The sequence below is a fragment of the Aethalodelphis obliquidens genome, unplaced genomic scaffold, assembly GCF_003676395.1.
Source record: "Aethalodelphis obliquidens isolate GAN/ISIS:26980383/991018 unplaced genomic scaffold, ASM367639v1 scaffold13, whole genome shotgun sequence".
NCBI classification, from domain to species: Eukaryota; Metazoa; Chordata; class Mammalia; order Artiodactyla; family Delphinidae; genus Aethalodelphis; species Aethalodelphis obliquidens.
The window spans coordinates 3895902-3919861 of record NW_020837957.1 but is presented as its reverse complement, the minus strand read 5'-3'; the positions used below and the strand labels follow the sequence as shown (position 1 = coordinate 3919861).

General features: G+C 40.5%; 1 protein-coding gene across 3 annotated transcripts in view; it reads right to left on the bottom strand.

Moving 5' to 3' along the window:
- PDE4B (phosphodiesterase 4B) overlaps positions 1-23960 on the bottom strand; it is a 593994-nt gene that overhangs the window by 25875 nt on the left and 544159 nt on the right. For all 3 annotated transcript variants that reach the window (XM_027113997.1, XM_027113998.1, XM_027113999.1), the window contains one exon: positions 15713-15825. In XM_027113997.1, the coding sequence (XP_026969798.1) occupies positions 15713-15825 (113 nt within the window). The remainder of the gene's footprint in view (positions 1-15712; positions 15826-23960) is intronic.

Genomic DNA, 23960 nt, shown 5'->3' with positions numbered 1-23960 from the left:
AATCCCTGGGTTACATAGAAATATCCTTTTCTTCCCTGGATAAATATATGTTATCTGTTGGTATTTTGGTAATCCCTACGCTAGAATACGTCCTTGCAAATTGAGAAGAATCTACCATAGGTTAGAGATTTGAACATATTTTTAAATCATAAAGGATGAATGCAGTAGTCTTAAGTAATTTTAGCCTCAAAAAAGACAGTTATACTTGTTTTGCATTTTGTTTTTCCTATTATTAGCTACCAAAGTTTAGAAGAGATGGATGGATGCTTTGCAGAACAGCGTACCTCCAGATGTACAGGTTTGTTGAGTGCATGAAACTACTTATAAAAGTAGTTTCAGAGTTAGATGCATAGGTTATACATGAAGTAGAAGGGGTTCTGACTACAGGATGGCCTTACCAGTGGGGTCTAACAGCATAAATAAGACTCTAACAGCAGACCCAACATCATAATAACATGACATAGGATCAGCTGAGTATACAACTGGGTCTGAAAATAAAATCCTGTCTTGTAACTTAGACTGAGAAACTTGGCAAGTTGTTGAGTTTCTTGGAGACTAAGTTTTTCTATCTTTAAAATCAGAAGGTTAGAAACAATATATATACAGTGGTTGGTAAGGTGCCTGAGACTGTTGTAGAATTTGTACTTAAAACTGAGTTTTTGTCTGAATTTTCAAAGAATCTGAGCTCTTGGCACCTTTTTCACTTGGTTTGCATCTGGGTGGAGGTTTTGGTTGGCTCTTTAGCACCTAAACTCTTTTCTTTTCATTGTTGACAAGAAATTAACTACAGAATTTCCCTGATATGCTGCTGCAGGTGTGATGCAGTGCTATGTCATATAGATTACGTGACACATGAGTTACTCATAGAAGTTCTGGCTCGCTGGTTGACATTTAGACTATTCATCAGTCTAAGGAGTGTAAACCAGAATTGCCAGAAAGATAGATGAAACCTGTCAGATAAAGCCATAACTCAAAATGGCCTTGTGTTAAAGCCATACCTTTAAAAAGTTTATTTTGGAGATGTCGAGCTGTTTCAAATCTAGCCTTTCATGATTTCATGACTTAGCCAATCTCCTCAAATTTAGAGACTTCAGAACTCTTTATGTATTAACCAGAAGCCATGAATGACCACAGATTGCCTGACATAAGGACAACTGTACCAAGTATGCATTTTACTCAGATTTCCACAGTTCAGGTCAATCCAGCAGCATATCTGAATTAATTGAATATGTGGCCAAGGTGGGGATGAGAGGAGTACCAGCAATACGTCAGGAATGAAAAATACAACCAAACAATGGCATAATGACTAAGCTCCTATGCCCCCGACACAACAGATACGGCAAATGGCTGAGTTTTAGACACAACATGTATTCACAGATATGCTCCCAGCTGAGTGTGCAGTGGCTATTGTCAGTCTCTGTAGAGCTTAGATTCTTGTCCACAGGATGCAGACTTTTCAAGAGAAAGGTAAGCTGAATACCCCGATGTTGAACCAAACAACAACAAAAATGTGCTTCATATTTCTGCTCACGAGGAAAGAACATTTGTCCCCAAGACTTTGTTCTGTGTTATCTGATTGCATTTGGGGAAGGCTCTGGTGCAAGCTTTTGCTGCTTCTGAGGGTACTTTGAAGAGCCACTGTGAACCAGATGGGAATTTCTCATCAAAGCTAACAATTAGAAAAACTAGAATTGGTCATGGGCAGCACCTATGTGTAGCACGGTACAGTGCAACAGGCAACAGGATTCTTGGGTTCTAATAGATTTGCCACTAACAATATAGTTGGTCCTCAACAAATTAAGTTTCCGAGCCATCATGCACATGATCCAACAAATATTTATTTGAATGCCTAGAGCTATTCTAAATGCCAGAACTACAGTAATGAACAAGGTAGACACAATTCATGTCACCAATAACCTTACAGTCAAAGGGAGGAGATTAGTAAAAACCAAGTTCTACAACAAAAACAACAAAAAACGTCAAAAATCATAAATTGTGACAGCAAATTGTAAAACAAATAAGCTACTGACTTAGGATAATTAGAGAAGACCTCTCCAAAGAGAAAACATCTAAGCTGAGGTCTGAAAAATAAGAAGGTCGAGCTCTAGCTTTAAAATTCTATGATTATATGTTTTGTTGGCTAGGCATAGAAGAATATAATAAATTACCCTGTGGATTTCCTCTTAATTATTATTATTTTTAAAACTTTTATTGGTGTGCAAAATACACACAAAATAGTGTACAAAATGACCATATTTGTTTAACAAGCACTCAGGTAGGAAAGGAGAATATTACCAGCAAAAAAGTCCATTTTGCTCTCTTCCAATCATTAACCACCACATTTCAAAGGTAACATCCTGATAAAAAATATTAGTTTTTCCTGCTGTTGTTCTTTTATAAAAATGTAAACATACATCATACTAATCTTTTGGTTTTCCTTTTAATTACTATTTTTAAGTCATTTGACTTTGAAGTAAAGAGAACAGATTTGATTCTAAGCATCATGATTTAGTGGCTGAGGGTCTTGGACACAGCTTGTAGCTTGGTTTCACATTGAATATGGAGATATACTAATACGTTCCTCTTGGTGAGCATCAGATGAGGTAACATAGGTGGGAGTGCTGTGTATGGAGCAAAGGGCTCTTCAGATAGGTTTCCTTACCATGCTATCTTGGATCTGGCAACACAAAAATAACAAACAGCTATACACTTAAAGACAGTGGCCCTTTACGTAATGCTCTATCTTGGTACCGCAGGAAGCTTTGAGAGCAAATAAGCTGTAAGTGAAGAAATGGGCCTTAAAAATCTCTACACTGCCCCATAATTAATGTTCCCTCGGGCAAAACCAGAGTCCTTGGGAAAGTGCAGTCCTGGCTCATGTAGTTAGATCTGAAAAGTGTTCAAAGAAGAAAAATCTCTCCTGAATTATTTCTTACCAGTATCTCCTCCTTCTTCATTACCTTTACCAAAAAGCTCATTTTTTACTCATTTTAACTCAATATATTTATTTTACTTTAAAAAAAAGAGAATCCAGTCTTGCCCAGGGGTTCATGTTTTTGTTTGTTTATTTTGGCAAAGTTCTCCTATTTTAGGATTTATCAAGGGCCCTGAAAAGCCTTTTTTTGAAAAGCAATCTATGACCTTTCAAAGTTAGAAATTTTACTATTTTACTATGCAGCATTCAACAATGACCTTACCTTAATGCTTCAAACATACAAACAAAGATTATTAGTAAAGGAGTATTTTTAATTAGCAAAATAAAGCAAAATGAACAAGCAAAATAAAATGAACGTACTGAAATTAAATTATACTATTTTAAAGTGTATAAAAAATAATACTGATAAATCTTGAGATATTATCAGGGAAGCTCCCATGCAATTGGTAAGACAGATGCAAATCAATGTGGTGCAACTAGATCTTAAGTGTGTTAAAATACAGCAGGGAAAAATTCAGTGGCAGCTCATCCTGTCAAGAACACAAGTAATGTACTAGCCCTGGCCAAGAAAAACATACCCATTGCATCAATAAACGCAGATCTAGCTAAATCATTCTGACTCAATTACAGAATGGAGCCAGGAACAATGATCACAATGGACAGGGACTGAGGCAGGGAGGGCACTGTGCCCTTTCATCTTGGTGGATGGGTAGCATTTGGTCAGTGAAACTGACCCTTCTGGGCTATCTACAGCAGGAGTTGGAGTCCATCTCATTAGTGACCCGTCAGAAAGTCTCTAGTCTTCTCACAGGCAAATGGGTGTGCAAAAGGATACTGGAAATGCACATTACCCCTGGATAGTCTAAGCATGTTCCATGAATTTAAAGTTTTTGAAAATGCAAAAAAATGTTTCCATCTTTAAACAGTGCTGTGCCCACCAGTGAGGTCATTACCCGTCCTAGCATTGGTCAAAACCAGGATAAGCTATCAAAACTCCCAATGCCAACAAATGTCCTAAATGACCAAATCAAGTAGAACTGCAGAGAGTTTTTCCAAATAAAACAAAACCAAAATCAATTACCACCAACTGACAAAAGCCTTCATCTGCTTTTCACTTCCCTTCTGACAGACAGAAGTAGAGCTATGCCTCCTTGATAATTTTTAGCCCGACTACCACTATAAGCAAATGTGGAGCCTCAAAAATGCAAAGCAGAATTTCAGGACTCAAGAGCTTGCAAACTGGAGCAGACATAAATAAAACCCCAGATAATGAAAATGTCAGCTATGCTATTAACCAATAAGATAGCTAAGAGGATGGTCTATGAAAATTTGATCCAAGCCAGGGTTTCAAAAAAAGAAAGCCAAGAAGTCTAGCAGACCAGGAGTAGGTTCATAGTACAGGGCCTGATGATGTATTGGAGCCAAAGGGAGGTTTTCTAGGCAACAGGATACCAAGAGAGGGGTAGAGCCAACATTTCTTCATTCTCAGGTTATAATAAAACTCTTCCTTGTTTTCAATACATCTTCTGATATCGAGGGTAGAGAGGAAGTTGGAAGTCCACTGTTGGGAACAACCAGAGCTACTAAAATTTTAGTCTATTTTTTTCAACTCTGTCAGTTCTTTTCCTATACTCAGCTGATTATCCTGGTTATTAAATAATCTCCTCTCCCCCCTTTCGCCCCCAGCAGTGAAATCTCCTTTTACATATTTTAACTTTTAAATTCAAGTCTTCTGTATCTTATAATGGCTAAAAAACTAAGTTTTCTTATCTATCCAGGAGTTGAAAATTTTCTTTTCATTTCCTACATTATATGCTAAGAAAATTTCTAACTTTGTCCTACTTGATAAAATAAGTAATGATTAGCAACGGGTAAATATCAAAAGAGCTAAAGTTAGACTATCAAGGATATTTTGGCATGGAATGATTTCCCTTAATAAACATTATCCACTAGTCTCTTTTTATTGGTGGAGGATATGTTCCACCCCCAGTGGATGCATGAAACTGAAGATAGTACTGCACTCTATATATATACAATGTTTTTTCCTATACATTCATACCTATGATAAAGTTTAATTTACAAATTAGGCACAGTAAGAGATTAACAACAATAAATACTAAAATAAAACAATTATAACAATATACTGTAATAAAAGTTATGGGAATGTGGCCTCTCTCTCGAAATATCTTATTGTACAAATTTAATGCTTTTTCCGTCTCAATTAAGTACTTATCACAGAGTGTGGCCATGACTTTTGCAGCTTGAGGAGCAAAACTGGCACAAATTTATTTTTTCTTTTTCACAATTTCACCAATAGAAGATTTATTCTTACCATAGATCTTAGCAACCTCAGCATGTGATTTATTTCTTTCCTTATTGAGAACTTTTACCTTTTCACTTAAAGGAAGCACTTTATAACTTCTCTTTGGCATGTCTGAATGGCCAGCAGCACTACTCTAGTGCTTTGGGGCCATTATTATGTAAAATGTAAAGTAAGGGTCACTTGAACACAAGCACTGAGATACCAGGACAGTTGATCTGATAACCCCCGCTGGCTACTAAGTGACTATTGGGCAGGATATGCTGGACAAAGGGGTGAATCACGTGCCTCCGGGTGGGTGAAGTGGGACGGTGTGTGATTTCATCACACTAATCAGAACAGCGCGCAATTTAAAACTTAGAAATTGTTTACTTCTGGAATTTTCCATTAAATATTTTTGGACTGCAGTTGACCACGGGTTACTGAAATGGTGGAAAGTAAAACCACAGATAAGGGGGAGGGACTACTATAAACGAGATAATCAGTTCTTCCCAAGTCATTTTCCCTTTATTTTTTCCTGCATCTGCTCATTTTAAGTAGTTAGGTTAATAGTTCAGAGTCTGTCAATGTTTTATGGCAAGATATTCACAACATGTGCTTAACTCAGACATCTGAGTTAAACATCAAAACTCATCTTGAGCTACCTAAACACATCAAAATGTATCTCTATCTACTGTAAATGAGGTTTATTTGATTTAAAACGTTGACAAGGCATTAATTACATCAATATTGTTTCTAAATGTGTGGCTGCCAACACTGTTGAACCCAACTCCACCAAGATGTTGATGACACAACTCAAGAATCCAGAAATCTTATTTGAGTTGGGAGAGCTTTGCATAATTTGCGCCACTGGGCAGAAACATTCTGGGGTACAGGGATAGGGTCAACCTGAGATCACTGTCTTCGTTTCTACTTCCTAAGCCAACAGCTCTGCTAAGTAGCAGAGAGAATTGGAACGTTGACTATTTTTCTACCAGTTGGTAAAACTCTCCAGTTTATCACCTTCAGTTTCAGAGAGAGGAAAGGAAGAAATAGAAAGAAACTGAAGGAGTTTTACTAATCACAGGGTTTTTACTACTTAAACTTTGGCATTGGGATCAGTGGGAAAGCAAATAAGTATCAAAGCCTTAAAAATGTTGCCTTTTAATCCATTAATTCCATTTATGGGAATCTAACCTAAGAAAAGAATGAAGAAATAGGCTATTATGTTAACTGAAAAGGTTGGAAATAAATTATCTGTAGGATAGCATGTCAATTATGTGAGGATGAAAATGTTAATCCTGGTTGCCTTAATGAGGTTTTTATCTGATGATATATGTATGCATATATATGTCTTATATTAATATGTATTAATTCAGATATATTAATATGTATAGTTATTCAGAAATTGAAACAGCAAAAAGCAAAGAGAAGAAAAACAAAACAACCAATGCCAGGCATTTAAAGTAACTTGCTCCAACTATTTCCTGCTAGATTTTGATCACACAATTTTCAGGAATACTAGATTAGTTCTCTTTACTTGAAATGATTAAGACATGTAGAGCTTTTATTCATGAAGAGTAATGAGAAGGTTAAGAATCATTGCAAGCTAAAGAGGGAATGTCCCACGTCTTTCTTAAGCTTAATCAGCTTTTTGCTGAAGATGAAGAGCAAGCTGGATTTTAGTACCTTAATCTTCCACTAATTAACCTATGACTCTGGAGAAGTCATGTCATAATAAAATTACTTTTCATTTAGATTTCTTTTTTATATTTTACAAAGATCTGTGGAGCATATTAGATATTTAACCCTCAGTTTTTATAATCCTCATCTATAAAATGAAGACTTAAAATAGGTAATACCTATGGCTCCATTATGGGCTCAAAGTTCGGGAATTTTGTCTAATGCAACCGCATAAGACTATAGCTAGAAAGAATACATTCAGGTCTCTTTTGGTTAGGCTTATCAACTTTTACCATCCATACTGACCAAAGACATTAGATAGTTGCCAGATTATCACTCCACTTTGCCCCATTTGATTAGCTTTAGCACACAGCCTATGTGGTTGAGCTGGACAGATATTTTTATTTAATGATAACACCTCTTCTTACTGTTTTCTTTCCAAAATAACCATTTTAAATTTTCAGATATAAAATGCCAAGACCTCTTGTCTTAAATGCAATTTTTTTTTTTTTTTTTTTTTTTTTGCAGTACACGGGCGTCTCACTGCTGTGGCCTCTCCCGTTGTGGAGCACAGGCTCTGGACACGCAGGCTCAGCGGCCATGGCTCACGGGCCCAGCCGCTCCGCGGCATGTGGGATCTTCCTGGACCGGGGCACGAACCCGTGTCCCCTGCATCGGCAGGCAGACTCCCAACCACTGCGCCACCAGGGAAGCCCTTAAATGCAAATTTTTTAAACTGGATAAGTCACTTTTACCTTCTGGTATCTGTACTCAAATTTCATTTTTATAATTTGCTGCGGGTTATAACATTACGCACTATGCTGTTATCAAAGAATAAAGGGAACTGGGCCATTTAGAGTTTTAAAATGACTATCTTTAAGATGACCATATTCTGAATAGCTAAAAAAAGGAAAAAAGAGATGAAATTGAGCCATGCAGATGAATTTTCTTTTCAATAAGTTCACTAAACTTCAATCTCTGAAGGTTTTTAAATGGCAAGTAATTAGCTGAAGAAACATGTGACTCATGAGCAGAATTGCATGATTTATAGCTTTTAAACTCTACTCCATAAAGAGAAAAAAGTATCAGGCACTTTTTAAAGAGAAAAAGATTATCAGTGACTTCCCACAACAGAAACAAAAGAAACAGGAGTTTTACTGTCTTCTTCATTTCTAAATAACCTAACAGTCCTTTCTTTGTGGAAACACTTGGCTACTTTAAAGTAAATCAAACAAAGGAAGTTACAGTAAAATATCCAAGAGACTAAACAGTTTGGCACCAGTTGAGGGAAACATCACGTACAACTGGGCAAGACAGAGAGGGGTTGGCAGATCCCTGAAAAATGCTAAAGTGGAGGGATGTGCAGAGATGCACGGTGACAACTGGCACAGAGCCTTCTAGAGTGTGAAATCTATTGACCGTGGCACAAGTTTGCCCTGGTATCTTCTGGTTTGGTAAGTCCTGGCTTCCAGAGCTGAGCTATCTCTACTTGCTGAGCACACGTTTACTTAGAAGTAAGATGTGCTGGAAGAATAGCACAAGAACAAGCTCCACCCTTGGCCTTTTCTTTCATAGATAACAATGGCATGGATCTGGGGAGGCTTCTAGACCGGGGCATACTCTAAAAGAAAAAAAACGATGAGAAAGAAGTATAAAAAGATGTAAAACAAACCTTTATTCCATTGACATGGTGTAATTCTATTTTTCAAAACTAGTGTTCTAGATTTATACTTGTACTCTAAACATAATTACCTGATTTTTTTAATGTGGAGAGAAAGGCTCCCATTAAAATGACTTATTTATTCTATTTTGAGAATATCAGCTCTTATCAGCTAGCCAGAGGTGCACCAATCAATGGTAATGTTCCTTCACTTCACTCCTTCTTGTTTTTTTTACATTAAATAATGGTTCTGTAACCATTTACAGAAAATGGTTCTGTAAATACCAATGCAAAAGTATTTCAATTAAGTAAAACAGATTACAGATCAAATTTACTACAAAGCACTAAACAAATTTCAAAATCTTCGATTTAGGTTTTGATAAGAATAGAACGTGGAATACTGACTTACACTCAATAATACAACTCTATTTTGTCAGAAAGAGTAACTGAAATAATGCTGGATAAAGAATAAACAACTTAATTTTCTATTTCATCTCTGCATGAAGACAAATCTAAGGGAGACAGTCTCCATGTTACTTCTAGGAAATTTCCCTATATTGATTACTGCTACAGAAACATTGCTCTTCTGTTTTATGGTCATATTGCATGCATTGGAAAGGACATAGTATATGATGAAATTGCCCCAATTATTTTAATCGTAAGAAAATGAAAAAAATTACAGGAATAGCCTCTGTTTTCTTTTTATTTCGGGGGTTGGGGGAGGGGGGGTAGGTAAAAGGGAAATTAGAGGGTAGGCTAAAGTCCTTTAAACAAAACTTACTATCTTATCTTAGGTCATGTTAGAGACTTTGGGGAAAAAAATAGACCTTGAATTTAGCAAACTGATACAGTGGATTAGTTTAATATCATTATTTACAGTTTTATGGATGCTTTAGAACCATTTTCTATAACTATGGTTATTCTTCCCCCTCTTCTATGTTAATGGACACTGCTTCCCAGCCACAAAGACAGAGCTGGAGGTTATTAATGGCCAATTTAGAGGCCCAGAATATGGTAATTGCAGATTAGGATTCTGAACCAGACCTACCCATCAGTGATAGCCAGAGTTGGAAGAATAAGACCTCCCAGAAACCACAACAAAATTCCCTTATAAGAATGATTAACTATCTCTTTATTTCTATATTTATCTGTCCCATTGGGGTCATTGGTGGTGAGTCAGATGGCCCTGGGTATGAATCCTGGCTCTCATCTTTACCTTAGGCAATTTATTTCAACTCTCTAAGCCACACTCTACTCATCTATAAAATGGGGATAATAACAGTACCTATCCAAAGAGTTGCTGTGAGTATTAATGACAGAATGTAGATCAGGAGCTTAGCACAATATCTGCACACAAAGTATACACCTGCAAAAATAGATTGGTTGTTCACTATTATTATTCTATTGATAAATACAAGAGCTGAAGTAGACCATGGAGACAGTCCTCTCCAACGATTTTTTTTTGTAGTTAAGAAAATGCAAAGATTCAAAATGATTTAATTGTTTAAGATAAAACACCTCAATAAAGGCAGAGCTAGAACTCAAACTCATGGCTTATTCCCAGGCTCTTTCCACTTTGCTCTCTCTAGTACCATACATATCTGAGCAGTAGAGAAAGGAAAATTGGACCAAAACACTGTATGAGTCCCCCTCTTGGCCATCAGAACTGATTTTTATTCTATTCTGCCCTCTAATTCGAGGTCTCCTCCAACATTTGTGGAGCCACATATCATAAGTCTAATTGTATAAGGATATAAATTGAGCTGCCTCCAATACTCCTACTTTGACAGACATCCCTTCCTATGGAAGGCCAGATTGAATTTAGAAAACTTGAACACCTTGGATATGGTAGGGCAGGGGGATCTAGTTCATGGACCACACCCTGCCCCATTCTTTCCCCATGTCCTAGCACCACCAGGGACCTTGTATGTGGGTCCCATAAGTACACCCTCTGCTTAGACAGCCTGCATGTCCAAGCTTCTCCCACACTACTGTCTCAAGCCAGATTGCTGCCTCTTGGCTACTCCTTGGGCTTAAAGGTATGCTTTCCTGTAGCACACCCAGGTAAGAGGCCTGCATAGGCCCTGGAAGTGAGTTCAAAGCCATTTGAGCAGACAATGTGAGGGTAGATGCCGTATGGAAGGGGGAGCACAGGTGCTCCCTCGACCCAGCAGCCTCCCCAGGTCCTGGAGCAGAGTACATCTGGGTACAGACTAGGCTAGGCTCTCTATAAGCACAGTGCCCAGGAAGAGGGGTCCTCCTGCCCCATGGGGGGCACTGCTCTAATCATGTCATTCAATTTTGCGCCAAAGTGGAATTAATCCCTTTCAATAATTGGTTACCTGTGTATCATCTTCCCAACAGAGTTCTAAGATGAATCCATTGATCAATAAGATCTATTTCCTTTCAGTTCTGCTGGATCCAACATTTCCCATCCTTACAAATTATACGACTGGATAGAGAATGACTCACCAACTGTAAGGGAATCAACCTATCATGGTCACATTCCAGTGACATGCAGCTTGGGTCCCAGGTGGCTCCAGGCTGGTAGAATTCGATGACTTAATTCCCTCCCACCCAAGAGCACAGGCAAGTAGTTGGCTTCACGTTTGGTACTCTAGTACGGCTACACCTGAAGAATCGGAAAAATAAACCTGTAGAGCTGAGAGGACTCATTTCCCCTGTCATGGTATCTGTAGCGGATTTTCTGATGCCCTTTAGAGAAAAAGGTCCGTCTGTCTCCCGTTCCCATCTTATAGACTTCCTTAGCAAACATTTACTGAAATGCTGGGTCCTGGTGCTCCATTCTCAAGAGAGTACTGATATTATTCAGGACTGCTCTTTTCAACAACAGAACATCCATTTTCATTGATAAGGCACAAACCTTTGTACTACACATAAAATAGCCCCAGGGCAAAGCTAGTTGAGAAAGAAAAGTGTAGTGGGGGACTTGTGGGGGAAAGTTAGGTCAGTGACCAGCTGCTTGAAGATAGCTCCTTACTGGGTATTACATCTTTTTTTTTTTTTTTTTCCTGCGGTACACGGGCCTCTCACTGCTGTGGCCTCTCCCGTTGCGGAGCGCAGGCTCCGGACGCGCAGGCTCAGCAGCCATGGCTCACGGGCCCAGCCGCTCCGCGGCATGTGGAATCCTCCCGGACCGGGGCAGGAACCCGTGTCCCCTGCATCGGCAGGCGGACTCTCAACCACTTCGCCGCCAAGGAAGCCCCTGGGTATTACATCTTTTGAAAGACATTCAACATGCCGGGTATGAATAACCCCTTTGACATTTTTCACCTGAAAATTTTAGGCCAGAGACACTGTTTCTCAGTCAAAGCTCCCTCTTTCCCCTCAGTCACAACGCCACCTCACTGGGATTGTTCTGTGTCGGTCCTTCCTCAGCCACTGTTGTTGCAACTCTGTACTTTTCAGCCTGCGTCTGTCAGGAAGGAGACAGGAAATTCTAGTCACCCTCACAGCAGCTGCACCATTCCTCCTCTCCTCCTCCAATGACGTCGGTTGGCTTTGGTGACACGAGGTCAGGAACTGAGCTACAGTGAAGGTCAGGAAGATAGGTCAGTGTTTATGCCGCTGTTGGGCTGGGGACCCTGCTGAGGCTATTTGCTTTCTTCCTTTCTATACTGTTTCTCTTTCCGTTCCTCTTTTTATAATGCGCAGCCAAAGCATCCTGTTTTCAAAACATCTGACTGTTTTGCCACTGAGGAACTCATGCTCTGATGCATTTCGCTGAAGCGTAAGACAATTCTTCTAATTCAGGAGGTGATAAAAGTTGAAACAAAAAATTAATGAACAAATCTAAGAAGGCAATCTGTGGTTAAAGAAAACAGCTCTCACGCGTCTAGCTGCTGGCAGAAGGTTCACTAGATATCCTTTTCATCTTGAAAGACAATGTCATTGCCCTGTAAAACTCCTACTTAATTTATTCCATCTTGTTGTAATTCTTGGGGGAAAATAATCTACAATACTGACCCACCTGGCTGCATCTTTCCCTGTAATTCTGGAATTCCATCTGGCCTGTGGCCAGCATTAAGGAATGAGGGAAATTTGAGCCAAGGGAAAAACTATGTTTTTGTAAGTCACAGAAACAGTTCCTCATCCTACTCTCTGGGCTCTGAAGCACACTTGGGATGGTTGCAATCTTTGAGTCACGGTTTTCTTCAAAAGGGTTAAGAAAAAGCAACAAACAAATCCATCCCTACCCAGATGAAGTGAATATAAAGACTACTTGTTTTCCTCTACTAGACGCAGTTGACGTTCTACCATTTGCATGTAGACTGGCATACATGTAATCTCCAAACCCCTAAGCAAAACACAGGCACTCCCATCACCACTCTCATGCAAGTTCAGAGGCTGCAAACAAAACTCAGCAGTCACTTAGCTGATCAGAACTAGAGACAGATGGTTTTATGCAAAGATGTAGCAGATGCTATTAATAAGTTATCACTTATTGAACTTTTGCTTCACATCAGGGGCCTTGCTGAGTGCTTTAGACGTATTATCTCAATCTTCACAGCAACCCCAGTAAGGTAGGGACCACGTTCATCCCTGTTTTACATATGAGAAAGTTGAGTCTTAGAGCAGTTAAGTAAGTTGGCCAAGGTCAAGTAGCTAGTAAATGATAGAAACAGGATCTGAACCATGATCTTTGGACTCCAAAGCCCATGCTTTTCACAAACTTCCTGTATAGAACATCTTCACACTTACTTCCAAGTCTGTAACTCAGAGATTTGCCACAGCTCCTGTGTTCAGTGAGAGTAAACAGAAGATGATCGAAAAAGACTACACAGTAATGATGATGATGACGATGATGATATTTTTAAACAGTAGCTCAGATGGAACACTCAAATAACTTTGAGAATATTTAAAATTAAATGTGAATTTTAGTTTTACCACAGATAATTCAGTTCCCCCTAAACTGGTATAGATCAATTTCTTTTTGGTGGCGACAATAATATTCACATTATATTATATTATATGTGCCATGGATTAACCCTGAGATGATTATCAGTATAATCAAGACTTTGAGATTGGGGGTAGGTAAAAAGAGAGCTAAGTAAAGAGAGACAGATCTTTTTAAAACTTGAAACTGACTTCAGCTGTCATCTGGACATTATTCATCCACTGGGTAATTGCTTTGCCCTACAACCTCTCCACTGTAGCTCTAGAAATAGGTGAAGCTGCATGCCTTCTACTTAAGCTAACTGTGTCAGCATTAAGGTTTAGTCCCTTCTTTAGGGTTAGCTCTATTCAACTTTCATTGCTTCCTGCACAGGACACCATAAAGGAGGAGCGGAAGCCTGAATTCTCACTAGGTCCTACACAGTCCCTGGTGTCAGAGCCTCAGTAACTATACACTGAATATGAGATCATTTGTAATAAATTTGCAAGATAGACAATGTCTAATTTCAGCACTCCAGACACAAACCTGGTTAGAATCTACAAGGCATCAACAGTCGAAACGAAAACTAATGGCAATTTGCAGTTTCTCAATGAGTAATCTTTTTCTCCAGAGGGAGAAAGTTGCCCACTTTATCTTAGTGACTCCAGAAGAAAGTTCAGGGTGTCCTTTATGGTGAAACCTGCTAAAAAACTACCCCTAGATACCAGATCTCCATCTTGCATGTGTATCAATGATCACAAAATGCAAAGAACAGAGTATCTGTGAATGTTTCACAGGAGGCTAAAGCCTGTGTGAAAATCCTCCTACATGAACTCCAGTGTGGTTTGGAGAAGTTATGCAGTTACGCCCTCCTCATGGGGAAGCAGCTGGTTGAGATTTACAACAGCCTGGAAAAACCCAGAATTTAGCTTCAATTGAGAACTTCAGAGAAAAGTCAGTAAATAGTTAAAACTCAAACCTTTTTTTTTCCCAAGTTGAATCTGAACTAAAATTTGAGAGAGGCTTATTTTTTTTGCCCTTTCATTAACCTATAAACAAGAGTAAGAAAAGTCCACTCTCTATACCACCCCCTCTTACCCCGCCAACCTTCAGGACATGATGCTTCCTCTACTCAGATCCTCTGAGCAGGAGCCAGCAAGTCTCGAAGGGAAGGTGATACTTTTAACCCCAGGAAAAAGGGAGGAGGGACACACATGCGGGGCTGGAAAGGGCATGTTGGCAGGTGTGGAGCAAAATCTCTTCCCAGCCCCAGAACCTTAAGACAATAAGATAATACCTCAGGCTAGGATGATTGGGGATTTTGAAATGTGTATTTATGAGGGTGCAGTGTTAAGGCTTTCAATTAAAGTAATACATACACAGACACATATATATGTGCATATAGATAGATAGATGATAGATAGATAGATATAAAATCAACAGTCTCCAAGAGAAAAATACAAACAAAAAGCAACAACTCTCACTACATAAATTAGCACTCTACCCAGGTGTTACTTAAACAAATGATATAATGGTAGATAATTAAAGCTCTTCAACACTAAGTTTTGCCTGGGCATGGTACATAAAACCATTTCTTTGCAGTATGGGTGGAACTTCATTTCATATGATTCCACTTTGTAAAGCAGCAAACTTTAAAAAAATAACTTTCTTTTTTGGAGACAAAGTATATTGTTTCTTTTTTTAATCGTAGGTCATATCAGCATCACAAAAGAAATGTTGGAGAATATCAGAACATTCTTCTGAGGAGAATTTCAGAATTTATGAAACTTCAGGGCAAACCATTCTCACCATCGATACACAGAAATCACATTATTTTCTTGTTCAGACACACATATATAACACCTGACTGCAATGCAACATTTTACCCTATGGATTCATTCAGATTTTATCTTCCTGCTAACTGTTTACAAAAAAATAAAAAAAGCATTTTCACTTGTATGGTGATTGGTACACTTCATAAACACCCCTCACCTTAAACACATTCCGCACAGCATCACTAAGAAAGAAGTTTAGGAATTAAAGCCTGCTGAGGATTTTAAACTTTTGCTGTAGCATCACGACGCAAGCAAAGTGGAGCACTTTGGAACAGAATCATCGGAGGCAGATCAACAAAGCTGACAGTGGCGTCCCCATGCACCTCTGCTGCTGGCGGAGGCCAGGGCAGCCCGGAGCTCCCCGCGCGGTCACACTTTAATGAATAAAACGGTCATCTCTTACCTTGTTAGACGCCATCTCGCTGACAGAGCGGTAGGTCTGTATGGTCTCTAGCTGGTCTAAGCACCAGTCCAGTTCCTCCAGCGTTTCCATTGCTAATTTTTGATAAGATTCTTCTGCAAACAAACACACAGACATGTAGTTAGGCTGGAGCTGCTGCAGGCTGTCCATAGCCGAGTCACCGCTGCCGCCGCTGATCCCGGCGCTACTGAAGGTGGCCCCGTGCTCCTTCATTATTTGCACGCCGACTCCTTCCTTCCAGCTCTCTCCACCAGGAGAACAAATCCGGTGCTCTGCCCGGAATGGCTCGTGCCAAGTTTTCACCCCCCCCCCCCCCCCCCCGCCCCCAGGCTGGATGAGGTGTCTGCGATCTACCAAGAAACTTCCTTTGAGGAAGAAGGCGGGGAACCGGCTCTTAAAAGCTCATCTGCATACATGAGTCCTAAAACTCGAGGCAGAAGCAGTCAGTTTTCTCAGGCTCTCTCTGCCTTCGTCATCTTGGGGTTCTTTAGGGTGCGTGATGTCATTTCTGAGTGTTTGCAGTCTAGAGGAGAAATGAGGAAAGCATTTTCTCATTTGGCTTTTCTTCTAAATGAAACGTACAATCGAAAACTGGAGGGGGGAAACTGACAGTTACGTTGTTGGAAGGCTAAGCAGTCATTCATTCTGGGGAATGTGCAAATGTTGGAATAACTTTCAATTCAGCAAACACTGACCAGCACAAGTCTTCCTCTCTTGCGAGTCTCCCTTTTAAGTAGAGGCAAAATGAGGTCTCCCTGATAAGAGTGCAGTCTCAGAGAAACTGTCTGGAGTTTTACATGAACACATTTATTGGCTGGGGAGTCAGGCAGTTCTTGTTATACTAAACAAAGCTAAAACTTCTCTTCTGCAACTGCCAGGATCACAGGGAAATTCTGAACCAGACTTTCAGGTGGAGCCAGATGTGAACGCCGCAGATTTTCTGATTAACGCCGGGGCCTCGGATTTGTCACTGTAGGAATCCAGACTTTCTGTAAATATGTCTCAGTGGCCCATTCAAAACTTATTGCTTTTAAGATCATATTTTTGCTGGGTAATGAAACTCTTTTTAAGTGTTCACAATACGTCATTTCATACCCAAAAGTTCGTGAGTCTAAGCTAATACTTAAGGTTATTGACTTAAGAACCCTATGTTAATAAACACTGAAATTAATTTTATAAATGCTAGATGAACCAATGATGCTACAGACAGTTATAAAAGCCAGTCAGACTCTCCCGCATACATGACTGATTTTTGAAGGGAACACCATCCTTTAACTCTACCAAGCTTTCTGGAATGCAAGCACACAATAGGCACTAATAAAATTAAAAATCTCACATGAAATTCTATTATAAGGAAAAGACTCACACATTCCTGTCATATTTATAATACATTTTTCATATGCTCATGCAGAAATCCTAGGGAGATTACATAGCTTTTTTATTATTATTTGAATACTTTTATGTGTGTGGCACTCACACTTGAAGCAGAAAAGGGAATAAACAGGAGAGAGATTCCAAGTGACAAGGAGCCACTTGGCACCAACGCACATTTCAAAGAATAGGTGTCTTGTTCATCCCCCACATATGCCTACCCTTCAGGATAAACAGGGGTTAAAATTCAACATCCTGGATGTCATACTTAAAAAGCCACAAAACCACTGAAGGTGACTTCCTCCATTTTTCTTTTCACACGCCTCAAAAATGTGCAGACAAGAATTGAAGTGTTTTTAGTGAAACTCATTTCAAGCCAGACTTGCACATACCTTCCCTCCTTTCTTCCTCAGTTTTGCCATGCTGCTTCAACACGAAGAATCTCCTCACTGACTCTTTTGTGTGTCTGAAACACCCCCTTGCCTCTATGCCCTTCCAGAAGAGCGCTTCATCCAAGGAAGCTTTTCCTGAAGTGACAGAATCCTCCCCTTCTCCCTCCTGGCCTCTCATAAAAGAAAAGTCCAACCACTTCCCAGGTACTCATGCTTCACGACCCTGGTGTCTTCCATATCACAACCTGTGGTCCTCAAGATCAGACATTCACCCTGGTGGTGGGGAGTAAGTAACTTGCTTGGAGCATTTTGAACTGACTGCGGGATGATATATTACACTTCTCCTCCCGGAAGAGGAAAAAAGGGATCCGATCTCCACCCACAAAGAAAATATGGTAATTACAGCAGTGAAGCACTGAAGAAGGAGGAGAACTCGTCAATGATCTTCCAGTTAAGTACCATCGTCACAACTCATTCCTGTCTATTACACAGAATGAACACACGCATGCTCCTAGAGTTGGGACAATAGTGAGCTGCCAGGGACTGGCCAGTGGATATGGCAGGAACTTATTTCACTGCCCTCTCTGATTCTGGTCAGCCACAATATTTCTTTAGGTAAAAAGTTAAAATTTGAAGTTAATGAAAACTTGTCCCTTCCCAGATTCTTAATCCATGGCCAAGGCTTTCTTTATGTGCCGTTTTAGAGCCTTCTTATCACAGTAACTGAGGCAGGAGGCACAGATGTCAGAGTGGGCTAAGGATGGGAGCATCAAACCCCAGCTACTTACTGGTACTGCCAAAGGAAAGGACCAGTGCAGCCCAGACTGGCCTCCACACTAGACCTTTGTAGCTCTAGCACAAGATCCGGTGCTTGGTACCTAGTAGATACTCAGTAAATACTCAGAGGGATGGAAACCACAGTGCCTGCCCAAGCAGCCTGAAAATATCGATACTTGGGTACCTAGAGGCTGAGGATACATCTGTAGCACTGTGAAAAGAGCACCAGCTTTGGACTGAGGCTCGGGCATTTTGACTTTCTCTCTTACCACTTACTGTGTGATCCTGGACCTCCATTTCCCACATCTTAAAATAAGGAGAAGAATATTCATCTCATAAAGTTATAAAGGGGTTAAATGAAACAAAGTATAGAAAGTATGGTAACCAGTTCTCAGTAGGTGATCAGCACACAGGAGTATAATTATTAACGGCAGTAAAAGTAACCCCCAAACCTGGTATGTGTGGGGGGAGGAACAGGAAGGGAGATAGAAGAACTGTATATTCAACAAGGGGTTTTACAGTCAGGATCAGTTCCATAATTTGCAGGGCCTAGTGCAAAATGAAATGCATAGTCCCTTTTCAAAAAGCAGGAAAAAGTGCTGTGAAAGGTCTTAAAATATGAAGCTTTTCCCTTTCTTCTGAAGTTGCTCTCCCTCGACCTGTCATGGTGGTATTGTATTTTTTTTTTTTTTTTGCGGTACGCGGGCCTCTCACTGCTGTGGCCTCTCCCGTTGCGGAGCACAGGCTCTGGACGCGCAGGCTCAGCGGCCATGGCTCACAGGCCCAGCCTCTCCGCGGCATGTGGGATCCTCCCGGACCGGGGCACGAACCCGTGTCCCCTGCATCCGCAGGCGGACTCTCAACCACTGCGCCACCAAGGAAGCCCGGTATTGTATTTTTTAAATAAACTTTTAAAAAATAGTTCTAGATTTACAGAAAAGTTGCAGAGCTAACACAAAGAGTTTCCATATACCCCACATCCAACTTTCCCGATAGCTAACGTCTTAAAATGGCACATTTGTCACAATTAATGAATGGCATGGTGTGTTTTATTTACTCTTTAAAATTGTGTTACTTCAGTCAGAGGGATACCAGGAGGAGTGTGCAGACCCTTATAGGACCCCAGAGGCCCTGCAGCCTCTGACTTAGGGCACATGCACAGCTTACCAGTTGCTGGGGTGCCCGAACCTGCCAACTTCCAGACTGCGTGCTATGCCCCGGCCCAAGGCAGGCTCTGAGAAAGGCAGACATTTCCCTTTACCATGGTACCAATCCCCCAACCCACAGCAGACAGGTGACCCCTAAAGGTGCTATAACTTCTGCACCAGGATGTGCTAGATACCTGGATCAGGGTGGACAAGAGGATCACCCCCACCAAGACATGGCCTCTGTCTACCATGGTACAGCCATGCCGGCCCAGGGCATTCCCCACCTGAGACTTTGCAAGGCACCCACGTCCAGCTCAGATCCTCTCTGCACCTGCACCCAGGCCCCCGCTGGGAGTGGACAGCAGCAGTGGTCATGGGGTTGGGGTAGAGACATGGATACTGGATGAGCCCCGGGGTGCCAAGGATCAGGGAAACAGGTGGCTGAGAACACGTCCAGGGGAAGCAGGTAGGTGGCAGGAGATGGGACAGTACGTGAGCCAAGGCTTCAAGCCACGGAGTATATGCTCCATTTTCCCATCCGACTTTACTTACAAAACACAAAGATAATAATATCATGAGTTTCAAGACTAACTATGCGGCCCTGGAGTGAGGGCCCCTGTGCAGCTGTACAGGTTACGTGCCCATGAAGCTGGTTTTGTTCCTTTTCTTACAAAAATGACTCTGAGAAGGAACGATGCTTGGCACCCCAGAAGCAAGTCTCAAGGGGATAAGGGAAGGTATTGGGGCCATCTGTGGCCATGGGGTGACCCTACTTGTCAAGAATTTCCAGAGAAGAAGGAGCAGGGAGAACCTCCCTTCTATTCTCCCCTTCTTTTGTTCTTTCACTTCAACAAGAGAGACAAAGGAAGATTTACTTCCTTCTGTAGGTCTGGTAAGTATTGCATTGAATAATTATAATTATTCAATTATAATTCGTATCAGTCTGGTAATAATACGTGACATTCTTATAGCTCTTTTCTCAAAGGAGCGCCAAGCACACTACCCATTAATCCTTGCAACATCTCTGTGCCATAAACACAGAAGAGATATGATTATCTCTAATTTACCTTAAGGCACAAGCTAAATCAGAGGTTAAACAGAGCAAGATTCCGGGCAAGACCCTATCTTGGTCAATAAAATAGAGGATTCACCTCAGGGCTGAAAATGCATGCATTCCTGAAATTGCTGTATTTAAAGTGGCATCTTACCCTTGGGTCTTTTCTATTTAAAATTGTGTAACTGCTTTCCTAAATGTTGTCATTTCTTGAGTCTCCTCTTCCCTTTTCTGATCCACCTAACACAGCCATTAGCCCAATATTTACTGTGCAGTATTTACTCAGAAGACCTGGCTTGGTTCTGGTCCCGCCTCTTGTTTCTGAGAGTAACCTCAGGCAAGTTACTTAACTTTGCTGAGGCTACATTTCTTTATCTGAAAAATGAACATACGAAAAATACTTACTCTGTTCTCACAAGGAAGGTAGAATAGGAGAATACACACAAAACCAGACTCTAAACCTTTAAGTATAATGCACATTTTGCAAATATCACATTTATTATTACAGACAGGATATAGGTGCATTGTAGACATTGTAGACAACAAGAAAATTACAGAGAAGCAAAAAATTTGAAATGATAAAAATGTCACATTTTACCAAGCAGAAATCACCATCGCTCTCCCCCTTGTGCATATCCTTTCATGTATGCATGTATATAATCAAAACTAGACAACACTCGTAATTCCCTGGTGGTCCAGTGGTTAGGACTCCGTGTTTTCACTAACGAGGGTCTGGGTTTGATCCCTGGTTGGAGAACTAAGATCCCACAAGACGCCCCGCGCAGCCAAAAAAAGAGAGAAAAGAATAGACAACACTGTACAAACTGTTGAGTAACATTCTTTTTTTTTCAGTCAATGATCTCCCCTCTTCTGCTTTAATAATTTTCAGCCTCAGCTAATATTTAGCTCACATTTCAATATTCCCATTTTTTTCATGCAAATTCAGCAGAGAGTGTGTGTATGTGTGTGTGTGTGTGTGTGTGTGTGTGTGTGTTTTAGCAGAAAGGTGTTGGGCAGGAGAGATGCTGAGAAGGGCAGGGCAACAGGAAAGGGCAATGGGAAACCTCAGCCTTGCCACGAATAGCGAGCTGCTCAGAGCTGGAAAGCATGGAAACAGATTTTAGCAGTGATGAAGCCAGTGGCCCAGCTGGTAAGAGACCTCAGGTGCCCTAAAAGTTGGCCCCAAGCTCTGTGCAGGAAAGCAAGATCTTATTACTGATCTCTGGGAAAAATCAGGATGGAGGCCCTTCGTGTACTCATATCATTTGACTTTGAAGCCCTCACTATGAAGGTTTCTCAGTACAGGTGAGAAAAACTGGGGCTCAGACAGGTCCTAACTCCCTATTATTAGCAAGTGAAAGCATCACAATATACCCCAAATATAAATTTTCTAAAAACTATAACTAAATGCAATTTTTTATTGAGATATGATTGACATACAAAAAAGCTGGGCATGTTTCATGTATACACCTTGATGAGTTTGAAGATAAGTATACACCTGTGAAACTGTCATCAAAAATAATCTCATAAACTTAGCCATTGCCTCTAAAAGTTTCCTCCCTCCCTCTGTGTGTGTGTGTGTGTGTGTGATAAGAACGTTTAAATAAAATCTACCTTAAATTTTTACATATATTATACAGTATGGTTAGCCATAGGTACCATGCTGTACAGCAGGTCTCTAGGACTTAGTCACCTTGGAGATCAGAAACTATGTACCTTTTGATCAACACCTACCCAATCCCCTTCACCCAACCCCTGGTAACTACCATTCTACTCTCAGCTTCTAGGAGTTTGAGTATTTTAGGTTCCTAATATAAGGGATCATTCTAAATGCAATTTTAATACAGCTCTGTATATATCAGAGTTGTGTTTGTCAAGATTCCAAGACTTTCTACCCCAATACAGTGCATAGAAAGGAAATGTAAATAACCTTTTGTTATTTATTATTTATTCTTTTGTTTATCTGCCTCACATAATCAGACTCTGTTCATTAGAGAAGGTGGTACTATTTGCAAGATTGTATGGTGGTTAAATCAATCAGAACAATTGCCACAGGCAACAACAGGGATGAATCTCATAAACGAAACCAGAGATTAAAAAGCACATAAAACTATGATGTAATTTATATAAAGTTCAAAAGAGGCAAAAAGAAACCTATGATGTTAGAAGTCAAGATAGTGGTTAACTTGGAGTGTTAGCAACCGGGCGAGAACTGGAGGGGGACTTCCATGGGGCCGACAATGATGTACTTCTTGGTCTGGGTACAGGTTACATGGGTCTGTTTATTTTATGAAAATTCACTGACTTCTACACTTGTGATTTGTGCACTTTTCTCTGTCTTCCTGATTTTCTGTGCATGCTTTCAACAGAGAGACCCACCTAGGGAAAGCCTAGTTTTTGTTATTTTTTTATTATTTATTTTTATTTATTTTATTTTTGGCTGTGTTGGGTCTGGGTTTCTGTGCACGGGCTTTCTCTATTTGCGGCGAGCGGGGGCTTCTCTTGTTGCGGAGCATGGGCTTCTCATCGGGTGGCTTCTCTTGTTGCGGAGCACGGGCTCTAGGCGCTCAGGCTTCAGTAGCTGTGGCTTGCAGGCTCAGTAGTTGTGGCACCCAGGCTTAGTTGCTCTGTGGCATGTGGGATCTTCCCGGACCAGGGATTGAACCTGTGTCCCCTGAATTGGCAGGCAGATTCTTTTTTTAAAAAAATTCTAATTATATCACTCTTTAATTAAGTTATTGATTTGTACATCATAATATAATGTATAATATGATAAAATTGTTGTTGATCACATCAGCTTCTCTCTCTTTTTTTAACATCTTTATTGGAGTATAATTGCTTTACAATGGTGTGTTAGTTTCTGCTGTATAACAAAGTGAATCAGCTATACATACACATATATCCCCATATCTCCCTCCCTCTTGCATCTCGCTCCCACCCTCCCTATCCCACTCCTCTAGGTGGTCACAAAGCACCACGCTGATCTCCCTGTGCTATGTGGCTGCTTCCCACTAGCTATCTATTTTACATTTGGTAGTGTATATATGTCAATGGCAGGCAGATTCTTAACCACTGCGCTACCAGGGAAGTCCCGAAACCCCAGTTTAAAAAAAAAAAAAAAGAAACAGGGTTTCTAAAAACATGTTTCCTTTCCTTTCGCTGAACTGTAGTAATGGGTTTCAAAAGAGCTTGAGGGCTTCCCTGGTGGCCTAGTGGTTAAGAATCCACCTGCCAAAGCAGGGGACACGGGTTCCATCCCTGGTCCGGGAAGATCCCAGATGCCGCGGAGCAACTGAGCCCATGCACCACAACGAAGAGTAGCCCCCGCATGCATCAATGAAGACCTAACGCAGCCAAAAATAAAAATAAATAAAAGCAAAATAAAACAAAATAAGAAACTTACGGTTATCAAGGGGAAAGATGGGAGCAGGCAGAAATTAGCAGGTTGAGATTAACATACAAAAAAGACAAACAAACAAATAGAGTTG